Here is a 17,261-nt window from a genome sequence, read left to right on the forward strand (position 1 = left end):
CTTATCAGGAGGCACACAATATTTATCAGTAATGAAACTGATAATATTGTAAACACATATTTTGAGACAAGTGGGAAAAACTGAAAACAGATGATATTAAGTTAATGTTAATTTTTTTTAGGTGTCATAATGGTATTGTGGTTATGTCTTTAGAAAGTAGTATTTAAATGTTAGTGATAGACATGTTGCAGGGAAAAGTGAAGTTAACTGGCTTGATGTTTATTTCTAGAGAATTTGGCCACCCTAGGCAGAAAGCAGTAATGATAATACAGTCAGCTCTTGATTGTTCTAATATAATGGCCAATTTGCATATACAGGTCTTTGACCATTTCTTCTTTCTTCTGTGGCCTTTCGTTTGGTCATTACATTTACAGGTCACTCAACATAGTACAGAAAGGACATTCAAATTTTATAACTTGTTGGATGAAGAAGGTCCTTGGGGAGGAGACTGAAACTACTGATAGAAAAATCAGGTTTATAAATAATATGAACTTTTCATTTCTTTGTAATTGGCATATCCTTCTATAGATAATTATGAATTTAATGAAATGAGCTCATTTAAGATGATCACACAATAAAACTTGATAGCCAAAATACAAAGTCTTCATCTTATTTTCCTACTTCATTTTCTTTCATGTTCTTAGTAAGTGCATTTTCCTACTTTAGTTTTTGAAAAGAACATTCATTTTTGAAAAGTTTATTTCACCAAGGACTAATCCTTTGCTGATGTCCAAATTTAAATTATTCTTTCATGTCTGTCTTATAGGAGAAAAACATGAAAAATTGCTTCTGTGGTAGTTTCTTCTAGTTTTTCAAGCACTCTTGTAGTAGCAACTGGTTCAAAATACTGCTTTGTTTCAAGGCATACAGTTTAGATGTATCTTCACTGATGATGGGAACATTTTCATTTTGTTCCTGAACTGTCAGGTCACTTTCACTGTCAGATAGTGTACACAGGAGAGTGTCATTTTCATAGGTTGGAAAATAATACCTGAAAACAACCACAGATACAAAGTATTAAATTCCAGACTAATACATTGTTCAGGTGGCTGAATGTACACATTTACTATAATTTTGCCAAGTATCCTTGCCAACAATTTCATAGCATTTTGCAAAGGCTATATTGGAGACAACTTCTGATTGCTTTCACTTTGACTTTTACTGGCTGACATCAACCTTACAAAATCTACTATCTAGATTTGGTAAACCAAGATCGTGGACCTCCCAGCCTCCAGAGCTGCCTCTGGAGATGCCCGCTGGCCACTTAGCCTCTGCTTGATCATCTATCATGGTAAGAAACACACGATCTTCGGAGGGAGCTGACCCCAGTAGTGGGTAGCTCTAGTTGTTTGATACACCTCCTATGAAGCTAAAAATGACATCTCTCTTATTTCTACTCAAAGGTCCTAGTTCTTCCTTATAAGTTAACAAACTTCAAATATAGTTATTTTTTCAAACACAAATTCTTCAAATACTTGAGAATAAAAAGCTCTCCCTTGTGTTTTGTTTTCCAGCCTAATCATTCCTTCTTTCTAGGTAATCACAAAAGGAAACACTTACGGAATATAAAGTTTGTTATTCTGGTTTCTTCTCTGAATACACTTTGAAGTTACTTTTGGAATACTACAAATTTTAATTTATATAAGAAGGATTATAAGAACAGGATACCCTCACAAGTGTGGGATTTTCTGAAGGAGAAAAACTAGAACTTTCTGGTTAAAGTTCTGGGGGAACTGACTTATTCCCTAAGAGCAGAAGGAGCTCTGGGCAGCTAGAACCCCACTAGCCTCTCAGAGGAGCCCTTGACTGAGGTTATCCAGAATGATGTGAGAACCAGTCCAGAAGGTTCTTGGCAAAGGATACTTGGGAACCAGTCCAGAAGGTTCTGGCAAAGAATACTTGGGAATCCAACAACAGATGACCAAGTGCTTGATTTTTTCAAGTGCCAATATACAAAATATATACCAAAAGTCCTAGCAGTGTACAAACTCTGACACAGTAATTTTATTTCTAGTAGTTCAGCTTAATTCAATAATTAGATACGTGTGCTAACATGTAGGCATATAGGTATTTACTGTATCATAATAGCAAAAAGTAAGAAACAACCTAAGTATCTAACAGAACAGATTATATCCATACAATGGGTATTTAGCAACCATTAGAAAGGATGCAACAGATGGATACTGGCTAGAGAAATATATTTACAATATTTTGTTAATAAAATATACTTTAAAAAATCTGTATCTACTTCATCTCTCTACGTATGTATCTATTACCATATCACAAATACTGAAAAATACTTGGTTTCATTTGTAAGAGGGGGATTATTTTAAAAATAAGCATTTTGAAGATTTTTACATTTTCCCTACACTATACTGATGTATACTTTTTATAATAAACATGTATTCCTTTTTTTCTGTAAGTTTAAAGAAATTAAATAAAGGGACAAAATCAAAGGGAGTAAAGAAGTGCACATGTGGTTTTGCAGTACGTACTCCAGTTGATCCCATGTCTTTCTATCAGGGAGCAGCGAAGTGTGTTTAGTTTCTTCCATGTGAGTTCTTAAGTCTGCTTTGGATTTGAACTTCACATGGCAGCCATAACATCTGCATTGGTGAACTTGCCTCCGAATAAAATTGACCAGTTTCACTTGCTGATAGAAATTTAATCCTGAAAATGACAAAATACAGAATCATTAGACAACTGTTCAGACCCATTTTTTGCACTGTTATAATTTCTTAAAGGAGCCACTTATTTTCATTAATCAACCTGAAGAGGTAGTACAATTATAAAGCATAAGAGATACCAAATAATAACAGCCCATATTTACATAGGACTTATGAGCTAGGCACTATTCTAATAATTTTCTGTGTATTAATACATTTAATCTTCATAAAACTCTATCAGATAGGTAGTCTCATACCTACATTACATATTAGGAAACTGCCCAGGGTCGCATAGATAGCTGTCAGCTGCAAAGCCCATGTGCTTGACTACTAAGCTAATTATATATACAATGTATATACATGTCTATAAGAGCAGCAAAGTAACACATCCAAGGACCCAGGAAAACAGTGATGGAGCTGAGATGTGAGAAATAGGTTTTTTACTGTCTTAGATCTATTAGCAAGTCAGTACTTTATTTATTTCGTAATGCCCCAAATCCTTCTATTGTTGTGATACTGAGAATGATACATTTGGGTACACCTACAACAAACAATCCTAGCTATACTGCTAAGCAGTGCAGTAGGCATTTACCATACATTACTCACTCCTCGTAACATTTTTCTGACCCGAGGCCCAATGTCAGATAGCCAGTAAATGCCAGAGCTGGAATCTGAACTCTAGTTTGACTTAAAAATCCATATTCTACTAGCCCCTTCCAATTTATGATATATTATTAACCACTAATTTATATTCCATTTGAAGCACTTGTATATGTAGGAAAGAGGAAGAAGGAGTATATGAAACAAAAAACCATATTTGACTATTATGGTTGAGCATCACTGCTTCACAGAGAGTTCTGTCAAGACCATATACAGAGAGACATGTTTTGGTGGTGCACTCTCCAATCGTAGCTACTGAACACAGGCATAGTTTACAGGATGGTTTATAAAAAATGAAGCATCACAGAAAAAAACTTCTGAATCAAACTTACCAAGTTCTGACTTTATCTTGAGAAGATCAAATTCGTGTGCATCCTAAAAAAAGGAATGAATACATCTGTAAGCAAATGAATTATTTAATCTTTCAGGCTGAAGTTATAAACAACTTACTCATATGAGTTTAGAAACTCAGTCTGAGTTCAGTGTCTTCTACTTTTAAAGTCTTCTAAGTCTAACTACTTCCCTCCATACCCAACTTCTTTTTACAGCATAGTGCAAACAAGTCATGTCAATCAGTTAAACCATTGTAATTGGGCTGGGCATGGTGGCTCACACCTATAATCCCAGCAGTGTGGGAGACCGAGGCGGGAGGATCACCTGAGGTCAGGAGTTTGAGACCAGCCTGGCCAACATGGCAAAACCCTGTTGCTACCAAAAATACAAAAATTGTCTGGGTGTGGTGGTGGGTGCCTGTAATTCCAGCTACTCAGGAGGCTGAGGCACGAGAATCGCTTGAACCTAGCAGGCAGAGGTTGCAGTAAACTGAGATCATGACACTGCACACCAGCCTGTCACAGCAAGAGTGACACAGCAAGACTCCATCTCAAACAACAACAACAACATTATAATTGCTCATAGCTTATATCTATAGTTTTTATAATTTACAATGTATCTGTTTTGTAGTCTTCTAAAAATGTAGAAGTCTATGTATGAATTCTACAGTGTGATAAAAGTGTAGGTAAGATATGTTTCTATTGTACTGTGCATTTGGACTAGAATTATGGATATAGGTTCTTTGCCCCACATAGGTAATTTTTACAAATTCTGCTTTTCATTTTATGCTGTCAAATACACTGTTTAAACCTGAAAGTTTCTCTTCACTCACACCTTCCTATAAATCACACTTTCTTGTTATTTTTACAATGCAGACTTATTTTTTGCTTGTTTGACACCTGCAATTGTCTGTGTAAATGTTTTCACCTACAATCTCACAGAGGATAAAGACCATTTAACACATTGGGATGGCATTTAGTGTAGCACCATATGCAGGATAATTAGGAATTGGTGATGTTATCACTGAAAGTGACCCAGCAGAGGTTAAGGACACCTGTCAAGGATGCCGAAAAGGTAATCCCTACACAAGATAGGCATGCTAAGGCTGCCTTCAATACAAAGACATTAAGATATTATGAATTACATCTAAACACAGGAAATTATACACACATACTAGTGGGAACCTTTTTCAGAGAAACTAAAATCAGGGAAAAAGGTTATGGTCTTTTGTGCACTTTCTAGGTCCTTATTTTACTAAACTAAGAACAGTATTTCTGAATAAGGGTGAGGTTAAAGTGGGTGAAAGTAGAGAATATGGTCCACTATTGGCAGAGGTGGCTGCAGGGAGGGGAGAGAGAGATACCAGAACCATCCATAATATTTTTCTATTATAATCACCCCTTTGCCCACAAGCTGTGATACTGTCATGAATCATTAGATGTTCCTCTTCCCTATCCGCCTTGTGCAGCTAAGGATCAGAGTGTAGGGTGTGTGTCCTCTCTCAGGTATACTGGGGTGAAAAAGGTTTAGAACTGCTAGCTCCAAGCTTCACTATAACATACAAATGGCATCTAGAAGGGAAAGCCCACACTAGGAATGCTCCCTAATTTATTCTCTCCAAATGCTGGCACCTGAAGGAACTATAGGATCATGCCCTAGACCCTCTCTACCTACCCTCCTTTTTTCCCATTCCTCCGGGGGCTTTTAAATGGCAATGTTCTCCCTTCTTGCTCTCCTATTCACCAGCACAAGAAGCACTGGAAAAAAGACTCAGAACCTGTTCCACCTGCTGAGCTAGAATGATCTTGTAAGCATCTCAAAGGTGAGATGGCATCAGTGGTCTGAGAAATCTCACACTAACAAACAGCTCACTCAGGTCCGGTCAACTGTACTAACTAAATTGCGCTGAGCTCTGGTTCTCCCCGACAGCCCTGGCCTGTCTCTTCTGTTTGGAATAATGATTGAGAAACTAAAGTATAAGCAGATGAGGGTGCAACAACTACCAGCTTTCTCCTGTCAGAATAAAACAAAATTCAAATAAATACAGGTATCTTACCTCCATGTGGACATACAATTTCTCAATTGTTTCTGCTTGCTTTTCACAAAATAAGCAGACGGCAGAGGCAGGGTGTTCTTCCCAATCAGACCAGTCGCTGAATTAAAAAAGAAAAGAGAAAATACAGAGATTCCCTTCATTAAGAGAGTATACTACACAGTGACTTGTTATTACTTTCTCCTTACTAAGAAACCCTGCCAATCTCTTTCAACTCTGACATTTTGGTAAAGACTGTCACATCATATTATGACTCTCTGATATAGCTTTTGAAATTCAAAGCAGCATCATGAAATTAATATAAATAGCGAACAGGTGCTGCTCCATTTTCTCCTATTTGCCATTCTTCTGAGTAGCTATCTCAGTCTAGAGTCAGAGGAATGTCATCCTGAGACAATGAGGTTTAATTTGCAAAGGAGACATTTCAGCAAATGTGATGCTCTCTCTCATTAACCACAGCCACTGAGTGCACACGCTGTGAGGTGTGATGCTGGGAATGTGTGTCTGCACGAAAAATAGTGTATTTTACAAAGGCAAACCGTGTCTCTTTCATGAAGGAAATACTGATTATTTAAAACCGGGCAAGTGTTATATCTGGTGGTAGACAGCGAACTCGAACAGGATACAAGATCCCTTTTACCACTTTGCCTGCTCCTTGCATTTACCTTGTTGAAATACTACCAACTTCTTACCATTCCCAAACCAGGAAAACTGCCAGGAGGGAAGAGTTGTGGAGATGAGGAACACCCATGCAAACTCAGATGAGAGAATTTCTCATGGCAAGCCCAGAAATGATCACTGATAAGACTCTCAAGAACAACCTAACCCAATTTGCACAGAAGCTTCCTGATTAGAAAATAGGAAACATTTTCCTTAACTCTATCCATCCAGGAGGGAGCCACCAGTCTTGGCCCAGGTCATAACTTACTATTTATAACCTTTCGTGTCATTAAAACTTCAACATTCACCCATTAAATACTCCAACTAGTATGTTTTAATGGGAAAGATGTTTTTATTTCAGTCTGGAAGACTCTCTGCCTGAATCTCTATGCATCAAGAAAATTCAGCAAATGGCAGCTCTCTACCTTTCAGCTTTACTTCACTATTAAAATAATAATAATTTAAAATCCTGAGAGAGAAAAAAGGCCAAAAAGCTTTGACTGGAAAGAAGATGAAAAATAAGAAACCCTTTTAGGTTGAAAAGAACATTTCTCAAGCTTATAATTTCAAGCAAAGAAGCTGTGAATGTTTAAAGTTAGTCATCAATGGCCTGAACACAGAACAGGATTAACTTCAATGCAGTTACATTCTCTATTCCAATGACAGTAACATGGAAAGTTCAAAGATCGTATCACTTCAAGGTCTGAGCACCAACTGAGCAGGCAAAGCATTTCGGAATGCATTTTTCTCTGAATTATATATTACTTGTGTGTTCAATCAATAGCTTTAATTTAGTTGGAATAACAGTGTCTTTAGGAATTTTTATGTCAAAGTTATTTTGAATTCAAGTTTCTGCCACATTACATGAAGGGATGCATGGCTCAGAGAAAGTATTTTTTCTTCTTAGGTTCCCTCTTCATAATTTAAACCAAACTAAAGCATTGTCTTCTTACTCCTGGAACACTGCAATTAACTAGCAGCAATAACAAGTCTTACTCTTCCTGATGGTCCAGCAACTCCCGATCGTCTTCCAACTGAACTTCTTCCCATGATTTTCCAAGTTCCTTTGTAGGAAGAACAGAGGGATGAGACAGATTGGGGGAAAGAGAAGGGACAGAGTATGCAGAACTTCGAAAAAAAATCAAAACCAAAAAAATAAACAAACCACCCATGTTTACATGGTTTTGAAACAGTACAAGTAGGATATACAGATGGTCCCCAACTTATGATGGTTTGATTCAACACTTTTTTTTTGACTTAATGACAGTGCAAAAGCAATACGAAGTTGAAACCTTAATGTGATAATTTTTTAGAGAAGTAGCAATATCCTTTCAATCAAGTTCTGTTCCCTTAAATTTGAACTAGTGTTTCTCAACCCTCAAAGTGTATTAGAATCTCTGGGATTCTAATGGCCTTGTTCACTGTTACATTTCCAGAGCCTGGCATATAGTGGGTACTATTACTATAAACTATTTTTTGAGTTGCATTAGAAAGTAGAATTCAATTTGTTAGAACTAAAAAATAAAAAAATACATTTGAGGTCAATTTAGATTATACCTCAAAAGGTTTTTTAAAGGTGATTAAATGAGTGAGTTACTGTCTATAAAGAAATAGTACTAAGCATGAGTAGGTGCTCTAGTACCTACTCAAATCCCTTTTATCCCTTACCATCAGTGGAAAAGTTCCACTCTTTTTGGGGCTATGTCTGGCAAGCCTAGTCACAGTGCTAGCAAAACTTTATGGAGTGATGAGTAGGAATGATTTATTTTGGCCCAATCATTTCTTTTGTTCCCCTTGGGCCATTTCTTCCTCTCTTCTTGCCCTGTCTTCTTTCTATCCAGTCTTCCCATTGTGCCACGCAAAAGCAGACAAGTGTCACAAAGAGAGAGGTAGGAACACTCATGGATATGTTTTCAAGCAGCTAAGCTACGGTTAGAATCAAGCCCACCTGACCTGCTACAAGCACAGATAGCTTTGTTGTTCAATATCCTTCTTTTGGAAAAACACAACCAAAATTCCCTCAATTATGGACTCTTTTTCCCTCAAATAAAGGTATTCATCTAGCTAAAAACAAAGAACTATGAGTGCCATTATGATTTAGGGGGAGAAAGAAAATCCATAATTTATCAACTTAATGAGAGGTTTCGAAGCTGTCATTATCTATCAGCTAAATGATGCGTACATTTAAATATACAGAGATCTATCATAACGTCATTAGAGAGGGTTAATTTGGACTCTATAATGTGCTTCCCAGAGTCATCATGAAGTGTCTGAACCTCATTACAGAACACCAAAAATGGCCTCAACACTACCAACAGGATGCTTGTTAGAAAGTTGGGCAATGAATTAAATCTTTCATGCCTTACTTGGTTTTTCTGTACTTGGACTTAAGGTCATGGTTTTACTGATGCAAGGTATTACTAAATTATGGGCCTTCTGTGATTTGATCATTCTGAATGATAAGGGCAAATGTTGCTTGTCAATGAGTATTTTGAGCCAAAAGTAACAAAAAATATCTTCCACTGTTAAACTTCTAAACTCAAAGCATTATTTTGCAACTTCCTCAGTGTTAGGTATAATATGTAGAGATTTATCTAGGCCATACAGCATTAACCACTATCCCACCTGAGAGGAAAATGAATGTCCATGTTTACTAGTATATTCGAAAAGAAGTAATTTGCACATGACAGTGGCCCAGTTTCCTAGAGTGCTCTGCTTTGGTACAGTTAAAGATATGATTTATTACAGAAACAAGACCCAAAGCAAAAACAAAAAACAAACAAAAAAAAAACCCATGTAACTCTCTAATTAAGACACTGTGCCTGCTAATGAATCATGTCAGGAAAGCAAAGAATGTAAGAAAAACAAAGTTTGGAAGGCATATCAGTAAAGATGTTCAGACACCCCCTCAAAGCCCTGCATCAGATGGCTCATGAACAATGAGAGGGTGGAAAAAAACATGGAAGAAAAAGATCCCCTTCACCCATCACACTTCTGCCCTAATACATAGTCACTTACGGGTGCTTACACAAAACTCCAGAAACAGAAAATGTTTTAAGCGTAAATAACTTCACTAGGGAGAACTACGAAAAACTATGAAAAATTAGTTAAAAGCCTACTTTTGTTATAAGTGGTTTTGTATACTTTAAGAATAAAAAAATTTAAATCAAAGAATGATAAAAATCATGGCAAAACCAATTCTCTTTAGAAAAACTCAGGGTTTGAAACATGAGCATCGTAGGAATACGTAGCTGAAGCCTTGATGTTAAGCAGTCTGTTGCCCTCTGAGGAAAAGGTTATCTGAATATGAAACTAACTGGCACCTTACCCCCAACCCATCCTCACTACCTGCTGAACTCTTTTGTTTGTGAGAAAAGAAAGCAAGAATTTGAAGTAGATAATTCAGACTATGCAAACGACTTTTAATGTTTTTGCAAGTCTGTTATTATTCAGAAACTGATATGAATGATTAAGCACAGAAATTATCTCATCTAAGAAGGAAAACGGAACTTGTCAATTTGCTGAGCTCAGAAAGCCAAAAGCAGCCCCTCTGTCCACTGGCTCTCCTACTTCTGCTGCCTATTAGAGTGTATCTTGCCACGGATATCCTGGATGCTCCCATCACTGTTGCACTGGCAGTGTCTACGGCGTTTGAAGTGGAGTGAGGAGCTCTGTGTGTGAATGACTCAATGACTGCATATATTTGCTATAGGACAGGTCAAACGCTGACTTTTGATATACCATCACAAAGAGTTCAAACTAACATGCTTACGTGGTGGTCTTCCATACCGACTTCTGAACTCTTTGAAAGTAGTGACTCAAATCAGCCTTTCTATCTACAATATTTTTTCTTTCTCTTCTAGCATCTGGTACCTGGAAGGCACTCAAATGTATGTAGAATGTATGATGTCAATAAAATAGATGTATAAATACTGATTACTAATATAAACAATTCTATCTTTTGCTCACACTCATGTCAGCCTTTTCCCTCAGAGGGATAACAAGGGAATATACATATTTTTTAAATAAAATATTGTCATTATTGTTTAAGTAAAATTTTAGAATTTATTCTTCATATCGATTTATTATTCATGTTGTTTGCGTTAAATATTATTCTTTAATGAGGTCTGGAATAATACTAAAATGATACTGAGAAGACATTGGCATTTATTTTTCTCTACCTCTACTCTTAGTATTTGGGACAGTTTTTTATACACTTATTCTATATATTATTATACTTTTAATTTATAACAGTATTCCTTCAAATATTCCTAGAATGTTACTACGGCTGATAGCTCTGGTAAGCACCCCTCTAGTTTAGCGCATGGGTATGTCTTTAGTGAAGCCGATAGGCTTCTTCCCTCCTTTTCAAAGGTGTTTACATCATTTCCACAATGCTAAGGCATCATAACACATTTTAGGGTTTCTTTTTTTGTTAATCATTCTTAGAGTTTTTGGTTATTTACCTCAGCAAGAATTTCACATAGGAATAGGGAATAGAAAACAGGGAACAGGAACAAGAATCAGAGTCGGGCTAGGAAGACTAAGATTGTGGAGCAGAGCCTTAAAGTGCTGATTAAAGTCAGCTTTACTTTGACCTTGGCTCACTTTTCAGTTTATTACAAAAGAGAATAGGCAAGGGTGGATGAACAGATCATTATGAACTCATCACCATTACTTGGCCAAAATACCCAACCCAAAGCATCAGATGTAGGTACTAGTCTTGTCTCAATTGTAAAAATGAAGGAAACTGATGCCCGGGATAAGTAATTTGCCCTAGCCATGTGACCTTCGGAAAATTAGCCTCTCTGTGCCCAGTCCCCTTACCTATAAGAGGCTTAATGACAATACCTGTGTCATAAAAATATGATTCAAATTAAATAATTCAATATAAATACCTAGGATAGTGCCTGCAGATTATAAGTAGTCAAATAGCTGCTAGTTAAAAAAAGGACTTCTATCAATATGACTCTAAAGTTGTAATTTAATTGTCATTTTGTACATTGTTAAAATTGTACATTGTTACTTTCTCTTGAAACACTTCTCTAAATCTGTGGTCCATGCCACATCAAATCCTTGCCCTGTGTGAGCAGCACAATCTAGCACGCTCATCTAGAGATGGCTGGCCCTGGCAGATGATGTCAGTTTTGACAGCTACCCTACTTGATGCCCAGGAAATGAAGTATCATACTTTTCTAAAAGTGCTGGCAGAATAAGAGTGAGCAAATCCTTTGAAGTCTCCTCTAAAAGGTAAAAACCTCCAGCTATATAATGTTCTGCTAGTCTCAAGCTCTTCAACATTAGTTTTAAAAGAGCCCCAGAAGGAAGAACTATTAAATTGCTCCTATAGCTAGATGCAGTAGCTGAATATTTCTTAGAGCTAGCACTGAAGTCCACTCCCTATTAGACTGGGCTGGGTCCTGAAGCAGCATTTGCTCTAGGAAGTAATGACTGAGTGATTTCAAGAAAAGATTGAAGGGCCCAAAGGGTACATTTGCCTTTAGCTGGTTGTAAAACATTTGTAGAAAACCACGGCAACTTCTTAGAGTCAATCTTCAAACACATGTTAAACTTGCTTCTCAAGGGGAATTTTAACACTACAAGGATTAGTTAGAACTGACAAAATTCCACCCTAAAACAGAGATTTCCAGCATAATTCAGGATATGCTTGTTTCTATCTAATAGATAAAATGGCTGATTATATTCAATTAGCCTTTTGTGACCAGTGGGTTTGGGTTTTAATTCATTTACATTGAGAGAAAAAAAAATTTCCATTTGCTTAAGAAAAATGCCCATTCAAAACAGAACTCTCCATTTTTCTTCCAGTTCCTCTGGAAAGTTACATAACCTCTTCTTTTATATGAGTAGTCACACACATTTGTCATATATAAAAAATACATAAAAATGTATGACAAATATATATATTTTAAAAATCAGTAGATTGAAGGCAGGCCCAGTAAGACTCCCCAGTCATTGTTGTGTATCATAAATACCCTCCCATATTTCCAAATGCCTCTCCCCCAACCCCCACTGTCTCCATTTGAATGCCTCTTCTTGAAATCTACAGAGGCCAGCAAATGGCATTGAGGTTTCTGGGGAAGGAGAGCTATCAATACATTTAAAATCCTTGGCATGGTAACCTGGTTAGTCTACCCCATAAGCCAACAAATAAAAATCCCATTTCATGGTAAAATGGTTTGGTTTCCTTGAAACTTCCCTTAAAAATAAGCTGACTGAAGAGAATGATAAAGATACACACCCATAGGGGTGAAAGGGAAAGAGCAAAGAGATTGTTTTTAAAGAATTATTTTGCATAGCACCTCACACATCCAGTACTCAACAGTTTCTTTTGAACAGAATACAGAAGTCTCTCTGGCCAGTGTGGTAGCTCACACCTATAATCCCAGCACTTTGGGAGGGCGAGGCAGGTGAATCACTTGAGGCCAGGAGTTTGAGACCAGCCTGGCCAACATGGAGAAACCCTGTCTCTACTAAAAATCCAAAAATTAGCCAGGTGTAGTGGTACGCACCTGCAATATCAGCTACTGGAGAGGCCGAGACAGAATTGCTTGATCCCAGGAGGCAGAGGTTGCCGTGAGCCGAGATCATGCCACTGCACTCCAGCCTGGCCGACAGAGCAAGACTCCGTCTCAAGAAAAAAAGAAAAAAAAAAAGGAGTCTCTGGTCCCAAGTTAAAATATATTACATAAATGGGGGATGGTATGTGGATATCCAAATACTGTATTTTTTTTTTTTTTTGGTCAAGATGACTGTGAGTTCTAGAGACATGACATTTTTACTACATAAACACTGTCAAATAAAAGACAAATCAAATCTAATGTCTTGTACTCTAACCATTTTAAAGCTAATCACTACTTGAATGTGCCCCTCAATTACATTTTGACCTTTGCATTAATTGCTTATTCAAATATTAGTTGGTCCTCAGAAAGATTTTGTTTGCAGTACTGCAATCAAATTTTAAGTTATGAAAAGAAAGCCTTACCAAATAATTGATGACATAAAATCGGTCATATTCTCTGTTCTTAGGATTAATCTTACGATGCTGTTTTTTCCTCATGTGATCTTTAAGTGTATTTTTGTCCCTGAAGGTCTTCTCACAGTACAAGCACTGTAAACTACAAGAAATACACAAACACTGATAAACAAGTCTCTTGCATAGTTGCTGCAATAGTCCTTCACTGAGTTTTGCATTTATTCATTTTAGGTCACACAGAATCTTCAAATGGGATATACCATCCTTGTCAGAAGCCCCCCTCACTTTATTCATTTGGCTTTGTAGAGTGCATACTATGGTGTATTTTTTAGTTAGCTAAGCTGACCAACTTGGCTCTTTAGTTAAGACTGTGACAAAGATAGGTCCTATCCAAAAATCATTTTGGTTCTTTACTAACCGAATTACCAATTCTAAAGTAAGTATGTAGGTATGTTCTTCATATAATTATAATGACTTGCACTGACTGCACCCAGTGTATATAATAATTACTGCATGGTTTGGGATATCCTGTGAGCTGATTTGCAGGGTTTAATTCCTTGCTGCAGTGCCAGCCAGCTGGGGGACTTGGTAAAGTTACTTGCCTTCTCTGTTGCCATTTTCTGATTTCTAAACTGAATACCAACATTTTAGAGATTTTGAAATGACAATTTCATATATAAATTTATTGAGCACTCACTGTGCACTATGAACTGTGCTAGGTATTTATTCATGTATGTGAATAAGATAAATAGTAGCTGTTACTACCATATAATTCTCATATACCTTCTGCTCGAATATTTCCACTGACTGGGCATTCATTACCTAATAAAGCAGCAATTACCAGTTTTGAGCAGATTATTAACAAAATGTCTTTCTCATACTAAGCCTGACAGTTGATACAACATGTATGATAACTGCTATTCAGTAAAAAGTAGAGAGCTCTGCTTTCTGGAGCCACACAGTGTCTAAGTATAAATATCTTTTACATGGGAAACTCTCAAATGATTGCAATCTGTTATTGTTTCAATTTTGAATTTGTTTTTATCTCTACTAAATACCTTTTCATCAATTTCTTATGCCAAAGAATATATTCCAGGGCATAATAATATTCTTTTGTAGTATATTCTGTTATGGTTGACAATTTATGGGTGATAAGCTGATTACAGATATTCATTATTGCTAATCCTGCTAGAAGGCACATTTGGTGTTATGTTATAAATAGTCATTTAACAAAAGGGTGAAGGGACTCGATTTAACATAGTGCTGACATCAGAATTTGAATTTAAAACTTTTTATAATTAATCTGTATTACTTGCTACCTCTTATTTATTTATTTTTTTGAGACAGAGTTTTGCTATTGTTGCCCAGGCTGGAGTGCAATGGCGCAATCTCTGCTCATCACAACCTCTGCCTCCCGGGTTCAAGCGATTCTCCTGCCTCAGCCTCCCGAGTAGCTGGAATTACAGGCATGTAACACCACGCCTGGCTAATTCTGTATTTTTAGTAGAGATGGGGTTTCTCCATGTTGGTCAGGCTGGTCTCCAAATTCTGACCTCAGGTGATCTGCTCACCTCGGCCTCCCAACGTGCTGGGATTACAGTTGTGAGCTACTGTGCTTGGGTCTTATTTTATCTTTAATGTTGTTGCTCTCAATGCTGTGGGTTGAAGCACCACACGTGTTAGTATTTTATTTAAATAAAAAAAAACTGGGTTCTCAGAGAAAAAATTTTGGGCTCTTTTCCTAGAAAAAAAAGTGGATACATTTTTGAAAGTCATTTTGGTGACCTAAATAGAATTTTCTTCCCTATTTCAACAGGCTAAGCTCTGGATATAGTTGCCAGAATATGACCTTGAGAAAATGAAGTATTATATACAAATGTGAACGAAAACCAAAAGGGAGAAGAATACATACAGTACGCTATGTTTCACACAAAATTAAACACCATGCCATACTTTGACAATATATTTACCTTACTAAATACGTAGACGAGTTACAGTGAAAAGTAAAGGAATTACAATTCCAAAATTAAGAATAGTGGTTTCTGGGGAAATACTAATGAGGAAAGGCACACAGGGAGATTCAAAGGAATTAACAATGCTCTATTTCTTAGGTTAGACAGTGAGTATATTCTTCATATCCTATATAGCATATGTTGTATGATATGTATATTGTTTGGTATATATGACATAGTGTATTTGAAAAATTCAAAAAACAACAAAGGGCAATATGATCTAGACAAAATAAGGACTGTTGTATAAAATGAGAACTCCTCCAACATGGGAAACTCCTGCTTCTTTAATTGCTCTATTAAATTAATTTAAAAAAATTCACAACAGAGTCCAAGATTAAAAGAGCTTTAGGCAGTGTTCCATAAATCAGTACCTACTTGTCAAGCTTTTTCTGTAATGTACACAAAAATTCATTGCAGTTTACAATGTTGTCTGGCAATCCAATGTTGAAAGCATGTTCTCTGGCCATGTGGTTCAAAATAACAGATCTAGGAAGAAATTTGAGCAATTAGGATTATTCACAAATCATCTAAGAACACATTTGGGTTGGAATAGCATTCACATAATAAAAACACTAATTAGAAGTATAAGCAAGTGCTAAGCACAAACGTTTCAGCTACTAAAGAGTGACATTATAAAGTATGTAAGTGTACAGTCACATCAGTTCTGTAAAGGGAAACCAAAGTGTTCCACTATCTGCTGCTTGGCTACACTCTATAGAAGAATCAGGTTCTGTCCTTTAAACCAGGGGTATTGGTCCATGGCCTGTTAGGAACCAGGCGGCACAGAAAGAGGTGGGAGGCGGGCAAGTGAGCATTACCACCTGCACTCCTGCCTCCTGTCAGATCAGTGGTGGCATCAGATTCTCACAGGAGCGCGAAGCCTATTGTAAACTGTGCATGCGAGGGATCTAGGTTGTGCACTCCTTACGACAATGAGAATCTAACGCCTGATGATCTGAGATAAAACAGTTTCATTCTGAAACGGGTCCCTGGTGCCAAAAAGGTTGGGGATCACTGCTTTAAACTATTAAATTAACTGTGCTGCTTCTACTTTTCCAGTTCATCATGGAGAAGAGTAAGAGGCAACTGCCTAACAGAAATACAATCTGCTCTGACCTAAGATCACAGGCATTTAGCCAGTGGATCATCAGACAATGACCGGGAGCCCACAGTTAACAGGTCCAGTGTATCACTGGACAATGACCCGCAGCCCACAGTTAACAGGTCCAGTGTATCACTGGACAATGACCCAGAGCCCACAGTTAACAGGTCTATTAAATGCAAGGGCTGTGATAACCTGCAACACAATGACCAACTTCTTGATTAACTTACACAGAAAAGGACAAATGTAATTACGTAACTTTTACATAGCAAAAAAGTGTACGTGTACAATATATTCTACAGAGTTTTTCTCACAACTTTAGTTCATAAAATAAAGGTGACTGTCTTGGAAAGCCTCATCAGTATAAGCACTATTGATAGACTCTGCATAGTGAGATATTATATGGTTTTATCTAGATTATTTAGACACTTACATGGTCCCCCCCCAAAAAAATGCTTTTAGTGTTTTTTTTTCCCCTTGAGAAAGTGAAATAAAACAAACATTTCTATAAAAATGTTTGTTGACTTTTTTTTTTTTTTTTTTTTTTTTTACTATGTAAGGGATACATTTATTAGCCTTGTGGTTAGTATGCTCATTTGTCTCACTGCCTATTACTGATAACTTTGACTAAAACTACTTGTTGGCGTAGTTCACTGTACCTTTCGGGCCCACAAAAGTTTTCCCAGGGGCAGCCCAGACAGAGCTAGATCTTGCCAGGGGTTCCAGGCCTGAGGCTCAGGCTGTGGAACAGTTCAGGTGAAAGCGGAGCTGGGAGCCTCTT

General features: G+C 37.0%; 1 protein-coding gene across 2 annotated transcripts in view; it reads right to left on the minus strand.

The window, feature by feature from the left end:
* Positions 1-203: 203 nt before the first annotated feature.
* The window catches only part of ZNF277 (zinc finger protein 277), a 136,945-nt gene continuing 119,887 nt past the window's right edge, over positions 204-17,261 (minus strand). For both annotated transcript variants that reach the window (XM_010382454.2, XM_030933191.1), the window contains exons 6-12: positions 15,754-15,864; positions 13,376-13,508; positions 7,369-7,436; positions 5,716-5,812; positions 3,659-3,701; positions 2,496-2,670; positions 204-991 (exon numbers count right to left, since the gene is read on the minus strand). In XM_010382454.2, the coding sequence (XP_010380756.1) occupies positions 805-991; positions 2,496-2,670; positions 3,659-3,701; positions 5,716-5,812; positions 7,369-7,436; positions 13,376-13,508; positions 15,754-15,864 (814 nt within the window). In that variant the 3' untranslated portion in view covers positions 204-804. The remainder of the gene's footprint in view (positions 992-2,495; positions 2,671-3,658; positions 3,702-5,715; positions 5,813-7,368; positions 7,437-13,375; positions 13,509-15,753; positions 15,865-17,261) is intronic.

Source organism: Rhinopithecus roxellana, chromosome 6, assembly GCF_007565055.1.
Source record: "Rhinopithecus roxellana isolate Shanxi Qingling chromosome 6, ASM756505v1, whole genome shotgun sequence".
In the NCBI taxonomy this organism is placed as follows: Eukaryota; Metazoa; Chordata; class Mammalia; order Primates; family Cercopithecidae; genus Rhinopithecus; species Rhinopithecus roxellana.